This window comes from Tachypleus tridentatus, chromosome 10 (genome assembly GCF_004210375.1).
Source record: "Tachypleus tridentatus isolate NWPU-2018 chromosome 10, ASM421037v1, whole genome shotgun sequence".
Lineage (NCBI taxonomy): Eukaryota > Metazoa > Arthropoda > Merostomata > Xiphosura > Limulidae > Tachypleus > Tachypleus tridentatus.
Window position 1 is genome coordinate 45,553,683 of NC_134834.1, and position 14,483 is coordinate 45,568,165.

General features: G+C 31.8%; 1 protein-coding gene across 1 annotated transcript in view; it reads left to right on the top strand.

Moving 5' to 3' along the window:
- Positions 1-5,205: 5,205 nt before the first annotated feature.
- LOC143228055 (zwei Ig domain protein zig-8-like) overlaps positions 5,206-14,483 on the top strand; it is an 84,410-nt gene continuing 75,132 nt past the window's right edge. The window contains exon 1 of the mRNA XM_076459394.1: positions 5,206-5,567. Coding sequence (XP_076315509.1) covers positions 5,429-5,567 — 139 coding nt within the window. The 5' untranslated portion in view covers positions 5,206-5,428. The remainder of the gene's footprint in view (positions 5,568-14,483) is intronic.

Below are 14,483 nucleotides of genomic sequence, written 5' to 3' on the forward strand. Positions count from 1 at the left end.
AGAGTATTGGATGACCAATCAAAAATAATTAAACACATCCTTTAGAAAACACCCACAAAGGAGTCTGTAAAGTAAATGAACGAGCGAAGATTTCATGAACGTAAATTTTGGTTACTCAGATTAATTGGAGTAAGATACTAAACTCTCTATCATAAACATACATCTCTTTATTCAGAACTTATAAAACTGACAGTAACCATAGTGGTAGGAAAATGATGATAGCATATATTACCAATAAAAGCGATTACATTATCAATTATAATTGTATTGTAGAAATATGTATATATATATATTTAAATTCTGGATATTCTCGCAAAGATATTCTTAATTTGAACTTATAAACGAGATAGAAACAACAATTTAACAACATCAATGGCCAAATTCTTCTAATGTTGTAATCGAATAGTAGAGTTTGCCACTCACTCTTATAATGTATCTGCGATCCTAGAATGCAGAGAAAATTCTGTGTTGAAGAGTTATAAACCATGAGCCATCATATTCGCATTCCAGCACACTAACCACGACTGAAGTTCTGTAAAAGGAAAACTTCCATATAACAGACGTTAAGTTATGAACACCTGACTCTCTTAAACACAGGGGCTAAACAACATAAACTTTATAATAAAAAATAGCAGGTATGCCATGACGCACATTCTTTGAGTTACGGGTATATTTAATAGGCCAATGACACTAAGCATGCTAACTCTTTCTCCTCTTGATTTCCTTACAGATACCTAGATTATATTTAACCAGCTCATACATCCAGTCAATGAATTGGGAAAACAAAAGGTGTTATTATTATAATTTATTTTGGATGTTACGTAATACGATTTCAAATTGTCGGAAACTTTAATTTTAATTTAGCAGTTAATTGAATTTCGATATGTATCAAATTCATGACATTTGCCAACAAGATTGATACACACAATTTTCTTTCTTAACACAAATAAAATATACAAACAACAATACAATTTATAATAACGACTATTACAAATACTCATTACAAATATTGGTTTATATACAAAGTAAGTGTTACATAATTTTTTTTTTTTTAAAAGGGAGATTTGTCTCCCGAGATATTTTGAGCAGATGTTTAAGGTGAGTTGGAGTATACAGTATGTATCTACTGTGATTTGACAAACAAATTAGTTAAGAATGAGGTAGTTTGTTTTTTCCAGGAATGCACAAACTAGCCATTTTGATAGAGAATATTTTGCATGGAAGTAATTTCTTTGTGAAGGGGTAGATAGGCTGAAGTAAGATTGTAGGCTATGTTTAGTAGACAAAGAATAAGATTGCATTTAAAAGAGAACGATATATAACTGTCAAACTAAGTGAAGAGGCCAGTAAATGTATTTTTACGATAGACAGGAACTGAAAAGACGTTAGCATAATGGATAACAAGAATGTCCAGAAAGATAATAGTATCATATTTCTCCATTTCACGTGAGAACTGTATAAAGGAGTGTTGTGAATTAAGATAATCAATAAAGCATTGGATATGATCAATATGTGAAAAATAAGGAAAGTATCTTCAATAAACCTCCTGTGGAGAACAGGTTTAAATCTTAAAGGACAGTTGTCAATCCAGTACTTTCATAGTGACAGAAAAAAATGTTGAAAAGTACAGGATCCAGTGTAGAATTGATAGCAATACCATCCATCTGTTCATATGGGATATTGTTTAAGAGAATAATAGAGTCTTTAGTAGAGAGCTCAAGCACAGATTTAAAACCGCATTTATAAAGTTCATTAATAACAATGCTTTTGGCAAAGAGATTTGACACTGCATTAGTGCAGGGTACAAAGAATTTAGCTACATTATAACTTGAGGTGGATAGGTGTGTGACTGTTTTTTAACTTCAGCAAACTATATAATATTCCAGAATGGGAGTTTGTAGGATATAAATTGTTCTGAACACAATCAGAAATAATATTTCCTTTGTTTAGGTTTCTAATAATTCTCTGTGTTTTCCTTGAACTTGTAAAGTTTAAAAACTGGAAGGAATATTACAAACCATCCCAACTCCGCTATCTATCAGCACAATACAGAAACAGGACATTCATTTTCTGTCTTTAATTTAAAACACTCTCAACAGCCAAGGATGATATTGCACTTATACATAAAATATCTCCTTTTGTCTCTAAATAATACACAGTCTTCATTCAATAGATTTAAACTTATTTTAGCTTTAGCCACGTTATCGTTTTCTTGTCTTATATTTTTATATTCAAATTGTTTACTCTTATGTATATATTTCTGCTGTGATTAATAATATTGTTTGCATTGTTACACATTATAATTTATTTCGGACGAATCTCAGATTTATTGTACTACGTATGGTACGTATTAAAATTTTAAATGACCGAAAATTTGAAATTAAATATAGAAGTAAATCAAATGTTAATACGTATATATTTTATTATATTTCTAAAAAAGATTGATACACACAACTTTATTTTTAACACAGATCTATTTTAATATTGAAACAAAACAGCAATAGAATTTATAATATCAGTTATTACTATGAATTATTGCAAATACCGGTTTATATACAACAGTTTTACAAACTTATAACTTATACCTTAAACTTGGTTAAACTTAACATTCTTCACTCATACTTAAACATCCCTCTTAAACTCGTTCAAATACTATAAAAAAACAAAAAAACTGATGAGTAACTTAGTTACATCATGCATGATGGACAAAATTAGAAGTACTGCTTACCAATAAATAAAATAAATAATATTATTAAAATGGCTAATTAGTATTAGGCATTAGAGATTTTTTTCCGATCCATTTACAGTTTTATTTTGAAAAAAGGTTTATTTTATGTGTAGGTAAATAATTTTTTTTTTGTGTATAATGTATAATTAACACAAGGTCCTTTGTTCACACTATAGTCCCTTGAGGTTATGTCCAAGTTAGAATTTTTCCTGTGATACTTCTCACACAATCTCATTGGCGCGGAGTCTTTGGAAACATCTTACAGCGTAAACTTTACCAACTATAATACCTAAAAGCAAATGTTTGAAACAATGAAAAGTATAAACAGAATTATCATAGAAAGAAAACAAATTAAATATGAAATCTGAAACACTTGATGATAAAAAAAAAGTAAATTAGAGAAGAAGCCGAAGGAGTATCTGAAACTCCCAAGTCCAACACATTCTGACATGTTAAGGCATGTAAAAATAATAGGCCTAAAAACCATAAGTTAGACCCCTTTGTTGAAAGAAAAGATGCAGTAAAACAAATTGTCTAAGGTATTAAAGATAATATTATCAGATAAAATTTGTTTCATACTGTTTTCTACATAAAAGTTATTCGTTGTATGCATATAATAGTAATCTATCTAGCATGTGTTAAAACATTTAACCAAGAGGGTGAAGTTACTTTCTGACTACAAGTAAAAAGTATGACTTAATGTAGATTGTTGTTTCAGTTTAAGGATCAATTTTAAAAATGAAAAAAAAGACACAACTGTATATCAATAATTTATTTTAAGAACAATAGCTCTAATAAAATGAATAAACATGTAAGAAAACATATTAAGTTCATTCATTATCTTTCCTTTGCTTACAAATAATAGAATACCATTACAAAACTGAAAACAACGTGTACACTCAAGCCTTATACAATTTTTGGAGGGAGGGACCACTCTGAAGTAGTTTATATTACTCAAAACTCTGTATATACTGAATATATTTAATTCCACTGTTTCGTAATGTGTTTTATTATAACTAAAGTTCAAACTCATAAGAAACACATCCACTCGGTGGACTTGGCAAATAGCCCGATGTGACTTTGCTATAAGAAAAACACACACATAAACAACACATTTATCTACAAAATAGCTTGGCTGGTATTTATTTAAAACAACATCATGAAGCTCACAATATATAAGCAAATTCTTGACATTTAATGCCATAAAATCTCTTATGCCAACTTTAAAGCGATATTGTTTCGTATTTGAAATACTTCTCATAACATAAGAATGCTGAAATCTATAGCTGTGTTCATAACTGACATTGTTATACTTGATAACCAGACTAACGTTTAGAAACAAAACATTTCTTAGTATAGTGATCAAGCTAATTTAAATAACTGAAACATTACTTTATGTGATATTTATCTGACAATAGTATGCCATTTTGTGTAACAATTTCACTGATGAGAAATGTGGAAGCTACGTTTTTGTGATGCTTATGCTGAAGTTTAGAGAAAAATGTTAAATAACTACTGATAAAGTCTACAGATGATGTGACACACACTTGAATTCAATCACTGCTGATAAATGTCACAGATGATATGACGCATACTTTGTTTCCACATTGGTGAAGAATTCTACAGCTGACATGATACCCATTTTGTTCGTACCACTGCTGATAAATGTAGCAGCTGATATGATACATACTTAGTTCCACATTGGTGAACAATGCTGCAGATGATATTTACACACATTTTTTTTGTTTTTCATCACTGTTGATAAATTTTACAAAAGATATGAAATCATTTCGCTTAGGCATTTATTTATTATTTATTTATTATTCATTTATTTCCGATAATAACAGAAAAATGCTACAAATTTACTTGCGTCATTTGGATTACTGGTGAGAAATTTCATGCTACATAATTCGTTCTCAATGTAGCAAGGCTTATAGAGAGACTACTCTTGTAACTTATACTTGGTCTATGCCTTTCATTTAGACTTTTTAGTAGCCCTGATAAAATCTCCAAACTAGTTAAGTGTGCTTTCAAAAATCACTGTCCAATATTTTAGTTTATGCAATTTTAATTTTTAAAATAGTAACACGTTATTGTGATGATACTACTGTATAATGTAAGTCGATAATAGTTAATACTGATTATTTTAGTTTATATTGCAACAAATACGACTTGTGAAATACAGTTTGCTAGTGACATACATAGTTTTAGAGATATTTTTGACATTACTGCACTTTAGTTTGGCATTTATTTGTTTATCTTAATTTCTTACAGCTTTTCTTGTAGATTTCGTGTTTCGGAGTAATGTAAGCCGCTTCTATTGTTTTCGGAATTTACCATAAAATATATGACAAGACGTTTTAGCAGAGTCTTGTTCATACAGCAAACATTACTGACTGTTCAACAACACCTAATGTTGACTGGCTATACTCTGTCACGTGACGGTATCTATGTGGAGGTCGTAGACTGCTAAGAAGACTTATCTCCTTTATAAGCTGTATAGAGTTAGGCTTTCCACTATTACAAAAGAGACACGAGGACCATTAAGATCTACAAAGTTACTTGGTAGTTCGTGCTTTCATTCCAGTTTGTGACCAACCAATCAGACTGTAACGTCAGACAATAAACGCATAAGATGGCTGGACTATAAACTTTACGTTCTGCATTATTGTATGTTACTGTTTACGCGTTGCTCGAATCATGTTATTCAAGGAAAAACATACAAGTTCACCATTGATCAGTGCAAGAAGAGAACTCTGGTTTTACAGTGTTAAGAGTGTCCGAACCCTCGCTGGTATTCTTCTCTGTTTTGTTGTCCTTAACAGATTCGTGGAAGGAGGTAAAGTACATCATAATCTCTCTAAGTATGATACTTCAGCAAAATACGAAGCATGAACAAAATAATAACATTATATCTGCAGAGAAAATTCTATTGTTGGAGTTATCACAAAAAATAAAGTCAATGTGTATATTAAACTTGATTGCTAAGAATATATTTTAATTCAGGAATAATTTAATAAACAAATTCCGTTTATACGATGAAATATCATACAAACTCTTTCTAGATCTTGTCAAATATTGTCAATCTGAATAATATTATATTTAAAAAAATATAATATATATATCATGACTATCTTCTTAATAAATGCTGTTTTATAAAGATATTATGATTATTTTAAACATGCATACCATTATAGTCACTTCTATCGATAATGATATTTATTGTTGTTATATTATTATTACTTTGATTTAAACAAGGCTAGAAGCAATTGTAAGATGTAGTTAAATACTTTTCCTTATTCTTTAGTTGTGTTATACTATCAACTGCTTTTGATTTGATTGCTCAAAAATGTATGGGTTTGAGTAAAGATTTCGAGTTCTACACTAATGTCAGGCCTGAGTTTTTGCAAATGTTTTGCTAGATTCGTATCACAGTAAAGTAACTATATTCCTTTACTTTATCTCTCTCTTGTAAGCGTTATAAACTTCCTTTTCTCTTTTTGATGTAGATTATATGGCTACATAGTAATGCCAACACGTCTTTCCTCAAGTGCAATACCTGATCCCTTGCAGTATTTATTGTTATCTTCTGATGTCAGTTATCTCACAATATGCATGCTCGTCGTTTTACGTACAATGGCTGTCGCCTGATGTATGTACAGTTGTTTGGTTATCCAATAATACTCACGTTTGTCTACAAGCGTACACTTGTTGGTTATGAAACAGTACACATGTTTATCGTCTATATTCTCGAATATCTTCGTGCATACAATGGTTTACTTCTCACAATACTTGAATGCACCTTTTCATGTACAATAGCTAATTAACTTAGTGTTAGTCATATCCATTATCTCACGCGCATATCCACGCTATGAAAGCAATATTCATAATTTCACATACGCTATCTGACCACCTAGCAACGGTAAGATTCATTGCTGCTCATTGGTTTTCTAAATCAGTGGATGTATGATACCGTTAACAAACTTATCGCCAGGATTCTGGTATTTGAGTCATTATTATCACAGCTTTATTTTGTAATATGTCCAGTTAGAATACCGTATATACAATAAACAGCACATGTTCATATGAAATATGAATGCTAAGCTTTTGTATTAAAATGATGTTTGTATCCTTGATAAGGATATGTCATGCATCGACCTCGAGCTCTTGAAAACCAGTGTTTACTGCCATCATTGTTTTACGTTAGTAAGCGAGTACGTATGTAAAGATGTACATATCTGTTGAAACGATAATGGTTTTCTTTAACAAGTCTTTTCTTTGTGCATTCATTCGGGATATAATGTCGCGAAATATATGTAAAAACGGCTGGTTTGGATTGAGAATTTTTGTTTTATGTAGAGGAGCGAACAACGTTTAGACCTTCTTCGGTCATTGTCAGGTTCATAAAGAAAGAAAAACGTAACTGACCGATAGCTGACCACATGTTTGAAGAGGGTTGTGTAACTGAGTGTAGGAATGTAGAGGGCGTGCTTAGATGTTTGATTATATTTATTAATAGAGGTATAAAGGTGCTCCTTTGTATTGGTTTATTTTGGGCTTGAGTTGTAGTATAAGTAAGGCTTCTTTAATTTTGCGTTTGTTTATGTTTGTTTCTTTATAGAGTATTTGGGTGTTTTTTATGGTTATGTTGTGTTTATTTGACTTGCAGTGTTCGAAAACGTGTGAAGGTGACTTTTTATGTTCTTTGAATCTGGTTTCCATTTTTCTACTTGTTTCTCCAATATAGAAGTCTTGGCAGTTATCACATTGTATTTTATAAATAATGTTGGTGTGGTGTTTGTCAGTGTAGTTTTTACACAGTATAGACCTTAGTTTTGAGCCTGGTTTTTGAATAAATTTGGTATTAACTGGAATGTCATATTTTGTTACTAGTTTTTGCCAAATGTTGGTTATTTGTCTGCTGATGTCGGGAATATATGGTATGCAGCAGTATATGGTTTCGTGAATTTTTAATTTGTGGGATATATTTACTTTTGATGTTGATGAAGGAGCGTATAACGAAAACATGATGAGAGACTATATTTGGGGCTGATACGTGAAAGTGATTTACATTACAATCGCAAATCTCGAAAAAGTACTCACTTCTAAACATTTTTGTTCATTGTTGCATAACTTTAGTATAAATACATGTAAATCTTGATTCATACTGAATGTTCAGTATAAGGCGCAGACGCCATTCATAATAATTTGAAGTTATATTTTGAATATTTGTTTGTGAAAACCCACATAAACACCTGTTTTTTGTTTTTTTATGAAAGTGTGTGATTTGGTATACTCTTTCTCGAAATATATCAACGCTTTCTTCAAACAGTTTCTCTGTACTTGATGTAGCGCGTAGTCGACTGTATGTCGCGGGTTTCGCGCTAAACATGCTCGCCCTCCCAGCCGTGGGGGCGTATAATGTGACGGTCAATCCCACTATTCGTTGGTAAAGAGTAGCCCAAGAGTTGGCGGTGGGTGGTGATATAGGCGTCACAAAATTAGGGACTGTTCGACTGTTCAGTAAAGGTGTGAATGTGCTAACGAAACATGTTCAGAAAAGGTGTGAAGCTAACGAACATTGTTAAAATAGTACGATACCCCAGTGTAATGTGTCAGAATCCTTAAACGTCATCGGACTACAGAAAACGTTCTTCCAGGAAAATCTAATGGTAGATTTAAAAAGCTACTGTTTTTGATTAGATTAACACATTAAAACCAAAAGAAGTATTGCAACATCTTACAACAGGAATGGCATAGACACATCCATTCCAGGTTATCCAGAATATTAGTGAATATGATACTTGTCAAACAAGGTTATTTTGTAAGAAGGACTATTTGCAAACTGATATTAACTAGAATTCGATAACATCACTGTGTTAATTGTGCTAAACAGCATGCCATCTTATTAAACGACTCCTGTTTCCGGTTTGTTAAAAGTAATTTTAATATTTTTATTCGAAGCTTACCTATAGGATAGATGAGAGAAGACTGTATTTTCCACAGAGCTCACACATGAGGTAGTGGAGTGTATGTTAGGGCAGCTATTCATTATGGGAAACGTCAATGGCGCCTCCTACATATGGAGACGACATTTTTGCCATATGCTAGGGAAATGTTTGACAATAAGTTTTTGTTCAAGGATGACAATGTCACTGCCCACAATGCTCGTACTGTAATCACGCTGACCAGGAGGACATTACAAGCTCTTCATGGCAAGCAAAGACTACAGATTATCATTAACCTACTAGATAGCACGCCACATTGTATTGTGGATTTTAGTAGAGTACGAAGAGGTCCAACCAAATACTGAATGTTCAGTATAAACTGATATAAGGCGCAGACGCCATTCATAATAATTTGATGTTATATTTTGTCGTTATATATGGTTTAGTAAGGCTTTGTTGTAATATGGCAAATGACGAATTACACGTATTTCTTCAGGTGTCCAATAAAATTGTTTGCTGCTCTAATAAATCGTTCATGATGTCCATAGAACCTATTTACTTATAGAAATTACATATGGATGTGTATAATATAACATTATTTTCTCAGTTTGACAGTGTTAAGTATACCTGTTCTAATGAAAGAAGCAAATAGTTGCAGGATGTGACTGGAACCTTCCAAAAATTTGGTTTGTGAGCCTTTTCAGATTTATATGTTGTTAAAGGAAATAGAAGACACATCTGGCTTTATAAAATACACTTTGCGGATTAGAACAATATTCCAGTTTCACTCTATTGCTGGCTGAGTTTTTTGCTTCCAATAGAAAACATTAAGGCTTCCTTTCTCGAAGTATTGTATCTTTTGGCTCTGCCTGGTATACCAATTTCGTCATACAAATATTCTTTCTCTGAAAGAACTTTTACACGTTTTTACAGTCATGTCTTTAATTTTACAGCTTTGCCCTGTCAAATGATTTGGAATATACCTTGAGCGAAGTTTATACTTGTGGAAAATATTTTTCGCGATACTACGCCTCGCAGCTGAAATGATATGCCATTACATTAGAATATTGCCTAAAAGGTAATTAACCGCCTTCTGTTTTTAAATAGGAATTTTAGACACTGAGTGCCTACAATTTATGCTCTACAGTCTATGATGTGGCAACTTACTTACCCATTAATAACAAGCTTAAACGGAAACTAACTTTGTTATGGAAGGTCTGTTTCTAAGTAATACTAACACGGCCTTCATCTCATTTATTTATATTACTCCATTTTAGTCAAAGATTTGTGAAGAAGTAAATGAACTCTTTAATCAGAACCGACCTTGGAGTAAACGGTACTTGACAGGGAGACAAATATTAGCGGCCTTAAACATGTTAACACTTGCTACCTCAAAATAGTTTATCAATTATTTTTTCACTTACCTTTTAATTTTATTGCTTCAAAATATAACGTTCCCTAAAGCTTGAATGTTACTTCCTTGCAGTCGCTCGTGTAGCTTTGCATGAATTCCATTATTACTCATACTTACACATCAAATGTATATATTTTTCTTACAAGACTTGTATCTCGACAATTCCTAGACACGTATCAAATATAGCTAAACTCCTTTTTGTAGACTTAATTTCATTTCACCTTTGTGATTATTGTCTTGAACTAACAAATTATTAGGCTAATATCATTTTCGAGGTACCACAATTCTTGAGTCACGTTGTATCTTTCTTATGCATTTAAAAACAATATTCTTTCCGCATTACTCACGAAATTTAACATAAAAAAATCATGATCTCTTGATTTCATGAAACGATAAACACAATAAATGCATTTATAAAAATGTGCTTCTTAAAAATCCTCCAAAAGGAGAAAAAAAAAGTCTAATTAAACTTTCTGCTCTGTGATCAAATTACGAAAAAGTTAGTAATAGTTGAATTTAACACGATCGTCAATATATGTTTAGCTACACCTAGAAGTTAATAAGGACATGTGTACGTTTTTAACATCTGGAGAATCTCACGGACCATAGCTTACGTCCCGTTGCTGCAAAATTGTGCTCCTCACTTTGGGAATGTGTGTGCATTTTAAGATTGAACAATCTATTCTTATTATTCTATCAGAGTAGCCCAATTACTGGCGGGAGATGCTCTTGACTGATTGCTTTATTTCTAGTCTAAAAGTTCGAATTTAGAGACGGCTATCTGAAATAAATCTTGTTTAGTTTTGCGTGAATATTCGAAAACGAGTGTAAACCATATTTCATAATGGAATAGTTGTTTTGTAAACCCACATTAGTTGACAGTTTACGTAATTAACTATTTTAGATAACTGATAAAGATTTATGTGAAATTCGATGCACAATCGATTACAGGATTCAAACTTTTACTATAATTATTCTGTATACAGAAATTATAGCCTTTTTTATTAACTATTCCTCCAACTAGTAAGAAAAACTAAAAAACTGAAATTTGTTTGTGCAGCAACATGGTAATTATATAGAATAATGTATTCACCATACAGGGTATATTTTTCTTTCATTAATCATATAGCTCTGAAATAAATGTAAAAGGCAGTTACCCAGTAAAGAAAAACATAGGATGTCTGACAAAGAAAAAATAAGTTAATTTATTTACAGACAGAGGTTCATAACTTAATTGCACTTTTACCTAAACCTAACACATTATAAGTATTTAAAAAATCTAAGAAACACATGAACGCAAATAAAAATTACCAAAAACATTAAAACATTAATAAGATGAGCCATTGCGTTTAATTAGATGCATAATATGGCAAGATCAGAAACTCATGTATTGCAGTTCTATTCAAATGTGTTTTGGGTATTTGAGTAGCTGCAGAAGGTTGACATGAACTACTCGTTTTAATTTTCAGCCGATAGGCTAGGGGGAAGGTAGCTTGTGAACAATACGTTTACATTATAGGAGATGGAGACATTATATGATATAGTGTGTCAAGTTATTGGAAGTCGATAGAAATATGCTCATATATCAGTTAAAGATTATAGTTTCTTGAAAATATGTTTGTAAAAATACATTTGGGGTGGGGGGAATATGCTTCCAACTTTTAGTTGGACAGCGGTAAGTTCACGGACTTACAACGCTATTTGTTTGTGTTTTTTTTTTGAATTTCGCGTAAAACTACACGAGGGCTATCTGCGCTAGCCGTCCCTAATTTAGCAGTGTAAGACTAAAGGGAAGGCAGCTAGTCATCACCACCCACCGCCAACTTTTGGGCTACTCTTTTACCAACGAATAGTGAGATTGACCGTCACATTATACGCCCCCACGGCTGAAAGGGCGAGCATGTTGGTGTGAATGGAATTCGAACCCGTGACTCTCAGGTTACGAATCGAACGCCTTAACCCACCTGGCCATGCCGGGCTATACAACGCTAAAATCTGGGATTCTATTTTCCGCAATGGACCCAGCAGATAGCTCAAAGTATAATAGCTTTGATATGAAACAACCAACCAATAACTTTCTGTTTACTAAATCATGTTCGAAGACAACGATGTCTGCGGATATAATTTTAACACTTATTTGCATAATTACATAATAAACACATCATGTTTGCACCCTCTTGGCTTAGAAACTATAACAGGTTATTTAGTTTTCTTGGGTTTCCCTTTACTTACCACTAAAATCTAAGTTACTTTAGGTTTTTGGATACATCAACACCTGAATAGTACTTTATATTCTACCGTTACATAAGGCCTAACTTATTTATTTGCTTTCCTCTTCCAGTCATCACTGGTGAGTTGTGAAGTTAGTGAAACCAGCCTAATGTAGCTAAAGTAGCGAATCAAATAATAGATTAGACCTCTATGTCGTCTTTTCTTCACTGAAATTCACGTTTTGGTGAAGAAAAGAAATTAATAGCCAAATTACATAACATATTTAATGTTCAGTAATGAGATCTAAAATCTCAAACGAAAAACATTTTTTTCTATATGTCAAATTTTTAAACATCATATAGCTAAAGAAACACAACTTATCCTAAAATATATTGAAATATAAAAAATTCAGGCTCTAAAAGGATTTCACAATAAGCACAATTTAGCAGGTGAAATCCTTTTAACTTGGTATAAAAGTATGGGAATAGATATAGATTTGTGAGGTAAATATACTGATTATATTATTGAAGTTTAGCGTCAGAAACTTAACTCACAAAACTTTCATAATTCTCCAAATTTCACCTTATGCTTCAACATTACATTTACACAAAATTTCTTGACTTTTCGGACACTTTCACTTTTCATACTTCAACCCTCGCAAAGTTTTCAAATTAGAAAGAGCAAAATTTTATACCTTAATATCCAGAGATCATTAAGTAGTAATCTCAGTGTTCCGAAATCGTTAAATTATATATGTTCACACCCCTATATTCCGAAGTCATTAGATTAAAATAATTATAAATTAGTAACTCTGTATCTTTGTACAGTATATTTTATTTGAGTGTACTATTCAAATGTATCAGGCAAAACTAAATTATATTGATCACAGTTGCAATACACTTGAAGATCACTTGCTCTGAACATTTCTATTGCCCAATGACTACCTATTAAAGTGGATTAACTCTTTTAATGACAATGATACCAAATGGCCTATTAAGTATGAGTTTCTGGATCGTATCTTAACGATTTATTTCTCAGTACTAATTTCAACATCCTTGACAAATATGATATACTAAAATGTTTCACCAGATACCAAAACATAAGCAATAATAACCGTTTTCCAAATTAAAAAAATACAAGAAATTAAAATATTAGGCAAAGTAAGAAAGACTACGTATCACCTTCGCTTTGCAACAAGCGTGAAAAGTAGTTCAGAACTAAGTGTTATCTCCATACATTTTCATTGCTCAACTACTTATGTAACAAAATTACCTCTTATTTTAATAATTATGAAAACAAATGGCGTTTTACATACGACTTTTTTGGCTAGTATCTTAACGATCCGCATGTCTATGCAAACTCTATATATTTTATTCTAAATACGGATATTGTTCCTTCCCAATATTTTATGGATAAACATTAAACTAGAAATCAAAATATAACAATAACTTTGTGATTTTTAAATTTCACTTGGAACAGTATTGTAATAAAAACTAGGAAAACATTATGCTAAGATATTTAAATTGTTTGCCAGAATGCTTCTCCTAACAACCACGCTAGTTCGAGTATGTTATTTATAAACCATAAAGATACTACGTCGAAAACAAAAGCTTTAACCAAAAGTAAATAAATAAAATATCGTGTTTATTAATAAGAACTGCACAACACCCTGGAAAAGCACTAATAGCCTACCTGATGTTATCTTCTTTCTTTAGAAATACTGCTTGTCAGAGAGAGAGAGATAAAAATGCTGTTGCTGTCAAACAAAGTACTTTAGGCCTTTGCATTGTTGACAACCCGGATAAAGTTATGTGTGATAAATGCGGGTAATCTTTTAGAAGAAAGTATAGAAGATCAGAATATATGTTAACTTTGAAAAACTATATAGCAAGATAAGATCACTGTGGTATAGTTTCACCTACTTATAAATTTGTATGTGATAGAAATAAGAAATATTGTACCGGAGGGACTAGCTGAGCAGAATATGTGAACACTGAAAAGTTATACAACAAGAAAACATCATTGTAATATAGTGCGTTAACCTGCCTGGTTATAAATTTACGTGTTATAAAAGTAAAGAAGTTTATGTCGGAGAGGATAGCTGATCAGAATTTGTTCACATGAAAAAGTTGTACAACACATTAACACCATTGTAGCATAGTGTATTATCCGAATAATATTT